Source organism: Lolium perenne, chromosome 3 (genome assembly GCF_019359855.2).
Source record: "Lolium perenne isolate Kyuss_39 chromosome 3, Kyuss_2.0, whole genome shotgun sequence".
Taxonomy (NCBI): Eukaryota; Viridiplantae; Streptophyta; class Magnoliopsida; order Poales; family Poaceae; genus Lolium; species Lolium perenne.
Genome location: NC_067246.2, coordinates 131,505,751 through 131,519,824, shown reverse-complemented (window position 1 = coordinate 131,519,824; position 14,074 = coordinate 131,505,751). Strand labels below are relative to the sequence as shown.

The 14,074-nt window shown below is 44.8% G+C and overlaps 1 protein-coding gene and 1 long non-coding RNA gene across 2 annotated transcripts; both read right to left on the bottom strand.

Moving 5' to 3' along the window:
* Positions 1-716: 716 nt before the first annotated feature.
* Positions 717-13,346, bottom strand: LOC127342449 (rhomboid-like protein 20). Its single transcript, XM_051368408.2, has 8 exons — positions 13,056-13,346; positions 12,836-12,936; positions 10,996-11,136; positions 10,551-10,617; positions 2,976-3,130; positions 2,468-2,569; positions 1,635-1,754; positions 717-1,028 (listed from the first exon to the last, which is right to left on the bottom strand). The coding sequence occupies exons 1-8, from the start codon at positions 13,081-13,083 to the stop codon at positions 861-863; spliced, it is 882 nt and encodes a 293-aa protein (XP_051224368.1). The 5' UTR covers positions 13,084-13,346; the 3' UTR covers positions 717-860.
* On the bottom strand, positions 7,798-9,076 carry LOC139837580 (uncharacterized). Its single transcript, XR_011754112.1, has 2 exons — positions 8,508-9,076; positions 7,798-8,177 (listed from the first exon to the last, which is right to left on the bottom strand). It is a non-coding gene; the product is annotated as an uncharacterized lncRNA (long non-coding RNA).
* Positions 13,347-14,074: the final 728 nt, after the last annotated feature.

Sequence of the window (14,074 nt, the reverse complement as noted above, 5' to 3'; positions counted from 1 at the left end):
CAGTCAAACCTAGTCAAAAATTCGAATTCAAATTTAGTTCAAATGTCAGAATGTGTTCCTAACTTGTAAAATCAACCAGAAGTGGGTAATTAGCGTAAGTGGGTAATTAGCTTGCGGTCCATGTTTACCTCAAAAAAAGCTTGCGGTCCATGATTGATCGTCCACGACTTGGACTCCTACCTAACTTACGGTGTCTGACTTTGTTGTAAACAACTTTTTTATAGGCTCGTCGCGCTTTTTTTTTCTGGAAGAAAACAGGCTAATAGGAGTACTCCATCCGGTTCATATTAATTGACTCTAATATGGATGTATCTAGACACATTTTAGTTCTAGATACATCCATATTGAAGTCAATTAATATGGATCGGAGGGATACAAGAATTTGGGATTTGCATTGAAAAATGTTTTTCAATATTCGCACACATAAATCAATTTTTATTTGTCTAATTGTTGGCCAAAACTTTCAGAGTCCACACAGGATTGGAGGAGGAACTCAAGTCATGTGTGTGCATGATGGAACTGATTCAGACCGCAAAACAATTTTACACTATGATTGAAATGTTTATGTATCACCCATCCTACAAGCTGAATTTGGAATTGTACATTGCCTCCGAGTTGAGAGACCTCTAAGTATTGACAAGATCACACTAGCTGCGGCAAAAGTATCCTGACTTCCTAAGCCTGTCAACTAGGAAGGGCCATGTTAAACTTCTCCAGACCATGAAAGCGGCAAGTGAATAAATTCAACATAGCACTATGAGTTCACCAATCTGTATCCAATGTGCGGGGAACAATCGTTCAAATTCAGATCTAACCAACTATGCCCGCAGCGGTTCCCAGTAAAGTTGCGTTGAGTTAGCTCAATGGGACTGCGCTTCAAGTAGGATGTTTGTGGCTACATTGATATCATTTCTGGCTTGCACAAGCGCCTGTCTCGCAGCATTGCTGTCAAAGCCCATTGAAACCAGCATAGCAATGGAGGACTCTGGGGGCTCCACGAGAGGAGCAAATCCAGTAGACGGCTGATTCTGTTTGGAAAGGGAACCGGATCAACAGATTAGCCAACTTAAATAGCATCAAGTCATCAGTTTTCTTTTGTAAAGAGCAGAGATATACAATATTGATAATTTTAACGGTCAACAGGTGCCAGGAGTAGAAAAATAGAATAGTAGCAAATGAGGCCAGTAACCAATTAGATGTGAACTACCAGTAGTGAGATCTAAAACCAATATCAATTTTGTGTTTATAACTGCGTACTTCCAAACCTTGTTCATACATAACGGCAGATTATTTGTTCATTTCAGTGGATATGGATCTTCACTACATAAGATATAATGGTATCACAAAAATAATATCCAGCATCTAGATCAATGACAGTTGTTAGTTAAAATGTGCATAAGTAGGTGTACTTGACGCGAACAGAGAACTGGACTATGAAATCACCACAAGTTCAGAATCTAGAATGGCCAACATTAATATCAAGTTTGCAAGCAATTTTGCATTTATAGGGTATTATTTGAACTTGTCAATAATGTAGTTAGGTAATGTCAGTGGTATAGTGGGCAGTTGTACTTCACATAAACAGAATCTAAAAAGAATCAATGCACGCAGAAATCGAACTTCTACAAACCAACCTGAACAGCACGGCCTGTATGCGAAGGCATGTTTCCAACAAGGTTTCTTGAGGGCCGAGATGAGCTTCCGGAAGGAGATGCAAAAAATCTTGTGAAAAATGCTGCAATAATCTGTGGCAGCTATACAAATAGGAAGATATGTACTATGAGAAGACCAAAAGGAAGAATAGCGCATCTACAAGGGTCTATGAAAATAATTCAAGAAACACAGATGGTTTTAATGAATTTGAGAATATGACCAGACTCAAAATTACAAGAAATAAACTAGAAGTTATCATCTTCCTATAGCCCATAATCTGGTGTTAACGGTTGAAACACGAGCAAGCAATCATAAATATATTGGTAAACCCTCTAATAAACAAAATAAAAACAGAGTAAAAAATCAACACTGCTTACAGGATCTGGCTAAAATATACTCCAATTAACTCTACCTACTAACATTAGCTACCATGGACCATACAGCCTGTCTTATAAATTTAATTAATTACGAGTACATTGATAATAACACCAGTGCGGCACTGCCCGATGCCACCAACCTAATACTGCTTGGTTTGGCTGATTCCAAATCTAATAATTTGGGAAGTTGCATTGTATCCATGGGGCAACTAACTTCTTAACATGAAAAAGACCTAGGACTACCACAGTGCTAATACAATATGGCAGATCATTCCAGCTAGGCAAGCCAGACAACTCGACAGGAAAAACCAACCCAATAAAAATGACAACAGAAAAGATAAAGGTCAATTTTCAATCACAGTCCATTGCATGTAGAAAGATGTAACAAGTCTACATTGAATTATCGAAGTATAAAAGGAAAACAGAGCTCTTATAACCTTCATCCGGCGAATACCAAGCACATTGAGACGATAGAGCGAACCAGCAATCAGACCACAAATACCAGGAACAAAGGAGCGCTTCCAAGAAGACAAAAGAAGCTGCGGCAAGAAATAGGAAAGATTAAGAATCAGAAATTCACTTTTGATCCTGGGTGCATATGCCCTCTCTATTCAAATAACACATTTCTGAATGTGAAAACTTCCAAAACAATATTCCGCGCGTACAAATACATATTCTATGTGCGAACGTAAAGTTTCGAGAAAAAGCAAGAACTTTTGTCCTCTGTAAAAAAAAGACACCAGCCACACAAAAAGTCGTTTTTCTGTGAACCAACTTGGTGCGCACCGCTCGACATACTTATTTTTTATTTTTTAACAATTCAAAATGCGTTTAAACTTTAAAATACATTTTTAAAAAGGGGGCATATGCAACCCAGAGCCTAAACGCTGCTAATATTCAAATGTAAATGACAGAGAAATGGTTCAGTTCTGATAAGCAACTAACCTGCAGGCCAGCAAGGTATATGAATGATTTGTCACTGAAATTAACACCAAAAATACGAAACCGTGACGTGATGGGAATGTCGAGGAAGAAAGGAATAAATGAGGCAAATATAAGGCCATAAGGTCCAGATGCAAGAGTGCTGATGTAGTTTGTATCTGCAAACAAAAAAGATATGACAATACCTAAATAATCTCGTAACTGAACAATAGAGCTCAATAAGTACATAAGGTCAACATGCCACTGATTAATGTAGAACTTTTCAAAACTGCATGCTCATAATTACGCAACTAATTGGCATATAACACTATTGTGAAACCTCCTAGCGTTACTGTTCATAAAATATGTTTAAGAAGAGATCAATTGTCTTACTGTAAGTAATTTTACAGCACGGAACAGCAAAGCACAGTGCAGCCAAACAAAGCCCAAATCTAAGATTTAAGGGCATCTCCAACGGGGCGACCCAAACCGCGCCCGCGCGTCCGTTTGGGTCGAGCCGGACAAAAATGCGGCCCAACACGGGGACGCACCGCAAAAGCGGATGGCCGCGGCGTCCGGAACGACGCAAACCCGGCCCAAATCTGGGCCGGGTTTGCGTGGCCGCGGATGGCACGCGCCGTCCTCGCGTGTCCGCCTGGTCCGCCTGGCTGGCCCACATGTCGGTGCCCCGGTCCTATTAAATGTGGACTGGGGAGGGGGACTGTCCCTATCCAGTCCCCACTATCCACTCCGGCCGCACGCGCGAGCTCGAAGCTTCCGCGCCGCCATGGCCCCGAAGCGTGAGTTCGCGCCGTCCGCCAACGACCACGAGGCCGGCAGCAGCCGGCCGGATCGCGCCGCCGGCGTTCGCCATGGGGCCGCCGGCGACGCCGCACGCGACCGGATCTACGTCACCGTAGCGGTGGCACAGATGTTCGGGACGTCGGCGTCCCAATGCCGTGGGGGGGACGTGCACCTCCCCACGGCCGGGCACTGAGCCCAGATCGGGTTCCGGTGCCGCCCATCCCGGCGTCGAGCCGCGCCGCGTCGCGGAGATCCGGAGCGCCGCGCGCAGCCGGCGGACCTCGAGAGGACCCCGCGTACGGCGACGCAAGTCCCAATCGGGACTTGTGGTTCGAGGTGGAGCACGATGCGCGCCGGCACACGTGCTTCACGTCGGCGACGGCGCGGCCTCGCGCGCGCAGCCGCGCACACCGCAAGGCGGGCAGGCCGCCGCCCCGGCGGCCTGTACATCGACGAGCCGCAACCCCAGCAGCAGCCCCTGCCGCAGGCCCAGCAGCAGGAGGACGAAGACGACCCGGAGCTGCAGGCGGCGCTCACGGCGTCCCGCGAGCAGTGCGACCTCGACGATCTGGCCAAATGGCCGCACCTCGCCGAGACGCTGCGCGCCTCCGCCCTGACGGAGAAGGCCAGGAAGGCCCAGGAGAACGCCGAACCCGCACTCCGGCTAGGAAAGGGCGCAGTGGTCGCCCTGGCCGGAGTCCCCGCCGCCCTCCGGCGTTTCTAGCCGGAACAGCGCTTCGCCGCCGGGGGGCCTCGTCGTCATCGACGCCGACGACGACGAGTACTACTGGGGGTAGTACTGCCGGCGGCCACCGCCTGCTCGCAAACCCTGGCTAGGGTTTTTTTTTTTAGTTTAAAGCCCATATAGGGCTTTCTTTTGTGTAAAAATTCCCAAAATAGGGCTAAGTTTAATTACCAACTAGTTTAAATTTATGTTTTGTTGTTTTTCCTTTTTCATTTTGATTTTTGTTTCATTTATTTCATATGCGCTGCGTCCGCGCGTTGGGCGCAACGCGCGACCCAAAACGGACGGCCCAGCGCGTCGTTTGGGTCAGCCGGTTGGAGATGCCCTAACAAGAACAGTTGATATGTGTAGTTTTTTGGGAGAAAATAGTTTCTGGTTGGGCTGACCCCTTTTGGTCCTCCACACCCTCATATATATATAGCTGAACTAGGTACATGTTAACTAGTACAGTGGAATACTCTAGAATCTGGTAGGACACTAGCCTAGACTACAACATTCACTGGAATGTTCCAAGCACTCCTAGGACAGCACTAATATACTATTACTCCCTGGAATATTCTGGGCTCTCCTAGGACAGTCTCCAACACTCCCCCTCAAGATGGATGATAGATATCTATCATTCCCATCTTGTTACAAGCTGAACTACACTCTTTATTTCCTAATCCTTTAGTTAAACAGTCTGCAATTTGTTCGCTAGAGGTTACATGACTTATCTTAATTATACCGTCATCCAACTTCTCCTTTATGAAGAAGCGATCAATCTCCACATGCTTGGTTCTATCATGTTGAACAGGATTGTTTGCGATGTTGATTGCCGACTTGTTGTCACACCACAAATTTAAAGGGCCTTTTCTCAACAGTTTCAGTTCTGAAAGAAGATTCCTCACCCATAACATCTCACTCAAACCTTGCGACATAGCTCTATATTCAGCTTCAGCTGTTGACTTTGAAACCACTGGCTGCTTCTTACTTCGCCATGACACTAAATTTCCCCCGACAAACACACAATAACCAGATGTTGATCTCCTATCATCCAAGCAACTTGCCTAGTCAGCATCACAATACCCATCCACATTTAGATGACCATTCCTTTTGAACCATAGTCCCTTTCCTGGACTACCTTTCAAGTACCGAAGGATTTGGTTGACCGCATCTAAGTGTCCGCTTCTAGGATCATGCATGTATCTGCTCACTACACTCACAAAGATATGAAATATCAGGTCTCGTGTGACATAGATAGATGAGCCTTCCAACAAGCTTCTGGTACTTCTCTTTGTTCACTGGTTCCCCAGATTCGGCGCATAATTTGTGGTTTTGATCAATAGGTGTTGATGCAACCCGACACCCAAGCATGCCTGTGTCTCTAAGCAAGTCCAATACATACTTTCGCTGGGAGAGGACAATCCCTTTGGGGGATCTAGCAATTTCTATGCCAAGAAAGTACTTGAGTTGGCCAAGATCCTTTACCTCAAATTCCTTGCGTAGGCTGTCTTTCAATCGTGATATCTCCACCTCATCATCTCCGGTGATTATGATATCATCAACACATACGGCAAGGATTGTAATCTTGCTATTTGAGTGCCGATAGAATACCGTATGATCCCCATTACACTGCTTATATCTCATAGCACATATAACTCGTCTAAATCTATCAAACCATGCCCGTGAAGATTGCTTAAGGCCGTATAGAGATTTTCTCAACCTGCATACCTTTCCAGATGTTCTAGGAGTGGAGAAACCAGGTGGGATATCCATGTATACTTCCTCCTTTAAATCTCCATGCAAGAATGCATTCTTGACATCCAACTGATGCAAAGGCCACCCGAAGTTAGTTGCACATGAGATTAGGATCCTCACCGTGTTCATCTTTGCCACCGGCGCAAAAGTCTCATCATAGTCAATCCCATATGTCTGACTATATCCTCTCGCAACTAGTCTTGCCTTGTACCTTTCAATTTTCCCTTCTGGATTTTGTTTCACGGTGTAGATCCATTTACACCCAACAGCTCTCTTTCCTGCTGAAAGATGTACAAGTTCCCAAGTTTTATTCCTTTCGAGAGCATTTAACTCCTCTATCATGGCCTCACGCCACTTGGGGTCTTGCTTTGCTACTTTCCAGTCTCTTGGGATCACCACAGATTGCAATGATGCGATGAAGGCCACCGTAGTTCGTAGATAGAGATGCATATGATACATAATTAGCAATGTCATGCTCCTCCCGGTACCAATTTGGAGGTTTTCTAGGCTGCACTCGGGTTCCTTTTCTTAAGGCAATGGGCAAGTCCATTGAATCCCTCGTAATAGATGGACCTGCGTCATTAGACAATTCATCAGTTTCAACACCTGTTGGAGCATGTTGCTCCCCCTGCACCTGTGTGTCACTTGTCGTGGGAGCCTGTTGTTGCACATGTTGCTCCCCCTGCACCTGTGTGTCACTTGTCGTGGGAGCCTGTTGTTGCTACTGCTCATGCTGCGATTTTCTCCGTGTATACACTTTCAAGTTCTCTTCCTCGTTTGGCTTTCTCCATCTCTCCTCACCCATAGGATATGGGACCGAATCAACCATAACTCTCAAAGGTTCATCTTCATTTGTCCTCAACACCTCACTCTCCCCCTCTCGACTAGCCTCACCGTGTTAGGAGAGTCAAAGTCAATGTCAAATAATGAGGCCGAGATCGGTCTTCTCTCCATAGAACGGCTCGAGACTCCTAAATGTCACATCCATGCTCACAAATGTCCTTCGCTCGATAGGACTCCAACACTTGTAGCCCTTTTGTCCAGGATGGGTATCCTATAAATATACACTTAACCGCTCGTGGGTCCAACTTCCCCACCAAGGGTCTATGATCTCTAACAAAGCACGTGCACCCAAATACTTTAGGAGCAACTAAAAACTTGTTCTCACCTAGCAACATTTCACATGGTGACTTCATCCCAATCACCCTTGATGGCATGCGGTTGATGAGATATGTGGCATCATCACCGCCTCACTCCATAAGAATTTTGGCACATTCATTGTGTACATCAATGACCGAGCAACCTCCAAAATATGACGGTTTTCCTTTCTCGCTACTCCATTTTGAGGGCGTATCTTGACAGGAGGTTTGGTGCAATATACCTTCTGGCGACAAGAATGCACCAAACTCTTTATTCACATACTCGGTCCCATTGTCTGTCCTAATTACACACTTTTGTGTATGGAACTGATTTTTCACATAAGCATAAAAGTCCTGGAAACATCTAAATACCTCATTTTTATGCTTCATAAGATACACCCATGTCATGCGAGAATAACAGTCAATGAATGTCACGAAGTACTTCATTCCACTGATAGAGATAACAGGGCATGTCCAGACATCTAAATGAATAAGCACAAAAGGCGAGATACTCCGGAGTCCCCTACTCACATAGGATGTTCTAGTGTGTTTCCCAAACTCACAAGCATCACACACTAATTTGTTTTTATCCACCCCACACATCACATCAGGCACAACCGTATACATTTTATCAAAAGACAAATGTCCCATTCTACAATGTTGAAGCATCACCATGGCTCCCTTCTCTCCCGCAGTTGCTGCTAGTACAGTACATACTGCATCGTTTGTCACCTCCCGGTCCATATACCACAGTCCCTTATGCCTGGTTCCGGTCCCAAGCCTCTCTCCAGTCAGCCTTTCCTGAATTAAACACATCTTGCGGTCAAGCATTACACGACAATCTATATCATTAACCAAGGCACTCAATGAAATAAGGCTTACGGGGAAGGCAGGAACGTGAAGGACAGAAGATAACTTAATTGCGGGAGTGCACTGAACTGTTCCAACTCCTATGATGGGCTGAGAGGTTCCATCGGCAGTTTGAATAGTTTCTTTATGTGAGGGTGGATATTGGGTGTAAGAATCGTTTTAACTCTTTGAATGTGCCCGTAACATGCTTTGATGCACCAGAATCTAATATCCAATTTGAACAAGACTTATGCAAAGATGTAGATGCATGGGCATAATTACCTTCATCGGTGTAGGCAAGGTGAGCGAACTTGTCGAAGCTGAAGTCCCCATAACCGCCATCATTAGTCACATTTGCTTCCTTCTTTAGCTCTTCATGAGATGTGCCCGAGGATTCTTCTTGGGAGAATGCCACATTTGCTCTAGGGCCACTTGAGTATCCTCAGCCTCGGCCTCTGCCTCTGCTTAATCCGTCTCTATTATATCCTCTTCCTCTACCCCGAATTCCCCTGCGTGGGGCTGTGCAATTTCGGCTCAAATGACCATTCTCACCACAGTTGAAGCAGTCCCTAGTCTCCAAGCTTTGGGTTACAACGAAGGCTGGACGAGATGGAGTTGTTGTATTGCTCTTTGTCAACTTCAATCTGACCTCTTCCTGTGCGATCGCTGCTATGGCATTCTCTAGAGTGGGAAGTGAAGGCTGATGGTACAATGCAGCACGTCTTCCCTCGAACTCAGAGTTTAGGCCTTTCAGAAATTTCATCACTCGCCTGCGTTCAATCCACTTTCTAGTAGCAGCAATGCAATCTGCATGATGGAGCTCCAGAGGATCATAGTGATCTAAATCAGCCCACAAATCTTTGCAGCTCGTGACATACTTCATCACGTACTTGTCCTCTTGTCTCAGTTCACTCAGTCTCCTCTGTTTCAGCCATCAACATTACATTCCCTTCACCTGAATACAATTTCTTTAAGGTCTTCCATACTTCAGCTGCACTAGAGAGGATCTCCACAGATGCTGCAATTGTTGGGGATAAGGAATTTAACAGCCACGCAACAATCAGCGAATTAGTAGTACTCCACACCTTCCATTTTGGAGATGTCTTGTCCCCTGGCTTGGCTGCTTCACCCTCAACATAGCTCTCCAAGTCTTTAGTCCTTAAGATGAGCAAAGCCCTTCTTGACCAGCTCAAATAGTTTTTTACGCCTTCCAATTTGATCTCATTGGATGGCAGTTCAATCTTACGGGTGCCTTTCTGAAACCGTATTATGTGATGATAATACACCACCGCCTTGGCCGTGAGAAGCTCGGCCGGTTCTCAAGTGTCTTCTCCAATCCTTGATTTTCCCCATGATCCGAACAATCACAACGCCTCGTAGAAATGCAAATCGGGTGCACACCTATTCCCCGCAACCACCGCAGCTACCACTCAGGTTCCTCTTCCGGATAATGCCCCTCTGCTTCCTCTCCTAGCCACGGCCGCACACACACTAGCTCCAATCAGCTCTTCTCTCCTCTTCCACTCCGCTCCAGATGTTGCTCTACCGTGTTCCTCCTAACGATTCTCTTTACCGGGGGCTCCACCAACTGATACTTCACCTGCAGAACTTCTGCATCTGGGCTTCTCCTTCCTCCTCCTGCTTCCAGCCAGCACACGCCCCAGCTCATACACTTGTGCCGCTGAGCGCCGATTCACCACCAGCAGCCACCCAGCATTGCCTCCAGCTCTGATACCATGTAGTTTTTTGGGAGAAAATAGTTTCTGGTTGGGATGACCCCTTCAGGTCCTCCACACCCTCATATATATATAGCTGAACTAGGTACATGTTAACTAGTACAGTGGAATACTCTAGAATCTGGTAGGACACTAGCCTAGACTACAACATTCACTGGAATGTTCCAGGCACTCCTAGGACAGCACTAGTATACTATTACTCCCTGGAATATTCTGGGCTCTCCTAGGACAGTCTCCAACAATATGTTACTGGAAAATGTTGTCTCGCCAAGATAAATCTACTAAGTTGCAGCACCAAATGATGCTTGATGTTGCTAATTGATCTACTGACATCTTATAAAAAAAATAGTAATATCAATTGTATTTCAACAGATCTTCGTTTACATATTCCTTGTAACTTGTAAGCAGCTAAAGCAAGCCAATTCCAAAATATCTAAACTATAGGAGTTTCCGAGGAGAATGAAAATAATAGTGTCACAAACTAGGCAGGGCCCATAGGCCATCAATGATGTTCTCCATTTCTTTTTCCTTACAACTTTTCTGAAGGCACAGCAGATAATACTCTCAGCAATTTATCTCAAAAGCATACCTTTCAGAAGAACCAAGGATAGAATCTCAAGAAGTAATGACACTGTGATTGTGAATAAACTAAATACCTGCACAGTAGATTGAAAGATTGTAAGCAATCATGTCCTAGTTCTCTTACTAATAAGTTTAAATATTTCATCAACTACACAAACTTTCAATCGAATATGCTTCTCGCATAAATTGCATCATATGGTCCCAAACTTGTATGCATTTTACTCTTAGCCTCATTAACTTGACAACTTAACATTTAACTCCTGACAACCCCAAAGTGTTTCAACTTAGGTATTTGAGGTATACAGAATAAAACTGAACCATTTAACAATTCATGCCCCTGGATGGTAATTTCTCAACTCCAGCCATGATAGTGCAGTATACTCCTACTGACGTTGTTTATTCATCTCCTCTCCATTCAATACAATAGAGAATTGCAAAAGAAGAGTACTTACCGAGTATTTGTTAGAGCCTATCTGCCTCTCAAACACACGGAAGTAGTACAGAAGGTATAGTCCAAACATCAACTCTGGTGTTGACTGAAAGGCAAAACCAGATGCAAATATCCTCCATACTCGAAAGTTTTTGATAATGTCCTGCAAGAACGATAGAAATAATTCTTCAGATTACATAAATATACAATGAATCTCCAAGTAAAAGAACAGATGGTGTTGACCACACGTTTTGGTTTGAAGTACCTAGAGGCTCAAAGACAAATAACCGGAGAAGTAATTCAACAGCACTGATAGCTATCTGTTTAGATGAACACACAGCAATTACATGCTGCTTCTTAGGCACTCCTTACCGTGTTCAAATATTTCATCCCTTGTTCCACAGATTACAGAAAATTTAAATATTCCAAATTTGGAGGATACGTGCCCAGATTCCAGAAAAGTCACATCTTGGTCATCATTGATTAATAGGTAATACAACTAACTTAACGAACTTCATTAGTTCCTTGCGCAGTTTAATGGGTGTACTTGAATGGACCTCACTCTGAAGGAGTACTTCCTGCCATGCCATTTTGAACAAGGGAATAGCTTATAAGGATACAAGGATACATGTCAAATTCCTACCCAGGGGTGTTACATAGAAATTATGGAGGAGAAAACTAACCTCATGTTTTCTATCTAGAATTAAAGTGTAAATTCCACACAATACACCTGAAATTTTCATGTGTTTTTAGATCCAGTAGAGTTCTAGGATACACGACACCTCAATTAACATGGCTTTCATGTTCTTCATTTTCAAATTGTTGTATCCAAACAGGGCCTTAACAGGTGATACCAAGATGGGATGCCTCGAGAGCGCCGATGATTCTGCTGATGTGTACCACCAGCCTTGCAAGTACGTGGTCTCGGACATGGGAATACAAACCAAATTTATTGTCATGAAGAGAAAAAAGAAAAAGTACGATTTACTATGGGTATGCCCCAACAGAAACGCCATGTGACTGTAGTGCAGAACGCACGAGCACCTCCTTTAAAGAATAATAAGGTGATAGGAAGAGAAAGGAGAAGACCAAAGGACTATGAAGAGGGAATACATCTTGGTTGATGACCTTCATCTTCTACGGGTTAGGCACAAACATTTGATGTTGAGCCTCTTTGGTCCAAAGGATTCTTATAGAAGTTTTGGAGGACTGGAATCCTTGTGAATTCTTCCTATGTGGGTTGTTTGATTTCAAGTATTGAATCCTCTATAGTTTTTTTTTTCAAATGATTCCCTTGCACTATATTTCATAGGAAATTTTGCATCTACTCAAACCAAATAATCCTTTATATTTTTGTGGTCCAATCAGACAAACTTAGGGCAAACAAGATCATGTTGGATCGAATGAGCATGGCACTGCAATCGTGAGTTCTTCATATTCCTGTGTTTTTTGAATTCTGTGAATCAAAGAGGCCCTGGCACAGATTTCGCTCTACTATGATCATGTGGGACAGCACCTAACAACAAGAGCCACCCACATCCCTCCTTAGTCCCTCACACAGTCACACCCCACAGCAAACCATAATCTGAAACCTCATAATCAGTCCAGGCAGCATCTTAGCAGAATTTACCAACCCATTATGAAATGCCAAAGATTAAACCAGGTACCATAGGCATGTCAATCATGTACCCATCCACCCAGATGAACAATATAGGCGGGCACAGGGCTGGGCGGGCAATGCAAGGAGGCAGCACAAAGTCAAAGTGACCTAAGCAACCGATTCACTGGCCAGGGGCACCATATACGGTGCGTCATTCACGGCTAAGGATTGGGCGGGCGGCTGCGTGAGGCTAGGTACTGACCTGGTAGGAGAGGCCAAGTGCGCGGGCGCGGCGGTTGGCGCTGAAGACGATGGAGAGGAGGCCGCTGGCGAGGACGAGGGCCCGCGTCACCGGCGCGTTCTCTGCAGAAAAGGGAAACGGGGCCGTTCCGATCAAGACGACGATCAGAACCTAACAAGGGGTAGGGGAGCGAGAAATTAAGGAGGATTTGGGGGTGAATCCGTGGGGGGCGGGAGCTTACGGAATCCGGAGACGCCTCCGCCCTGCATCGCTCTGACGCTAGGGAACCGGCGGCCGGGTTGGGGGCAGATGCGCCGTTGGTCGGACGAAGCGAGGCGAGGCGAGGCGATGGGACCTTGGGCGGCCGGCCGCCCAGTACGCGCCCGCCTCTTATCCCCGGGCTTGGTTCCGGCGGGCGGGTCGGAGAAGAGGCGTAGGTGTGCGCGGCGGAAAGAGCTGGAGGAGTAGATGGCTAGGCGTGGTGTTATGTGGGAGAAGGAAAGGAACACGTTGACGACGGAGGTGGTTGGGTCCGGCCGGCGGATTGCGCTTTGGGCTCTCCGGTGTGGAGGTTTCTAGACGGTGCGTGTTTTTACCATTATAAAAACCGACCGTGACCGAACCCGTAGTCTCTCGGTTCACGTTTTACCGGTCAGACCTCTGGTTGATCGGTTCACCGTTCACTCGCTTGCTTTTTCAAGTTAGGATAATCAATGAACTTATATCTACTATATTCACGCCAACGGTTATATCGGTAATAAGTATTTTTTTCAAATATATCTATCTAGCAATTTATTGCATATCAATTCCTCAACATTTTCATGTGCGCAACATCGATGAAAGTGCAAATTAAGTTCACACAGTATTTGTATGCACAGAATAAGATCTTGGAATTGAATTGCAATGGAATACCAAATCCGACCAAGATGGAAAGGAAATGGTCTCCAATTTCAACTCTGTTGTTTGGATGTGCATAATAATTGCTGTTGGAATCAAAATGTGGCACCCAATTTCATTTCCTGTTTGGGTGTATAATATGTGGAGTTGGATATTTTGTCAAGATTGGACGATATAAACCACTCTACAAATGTGAAAATTGTATTCACAAATTAGAATGTTTATATATTTTTTTTACATATATAACATTAAAATAATCAAAATTAGATGTAAACTACAACCCGCGTGACACAAAATAATTGGAAAAAATACATCTCGGCATTCTCCTCGTACTACTTAGTGTCATACAAATTTGCCATTTCT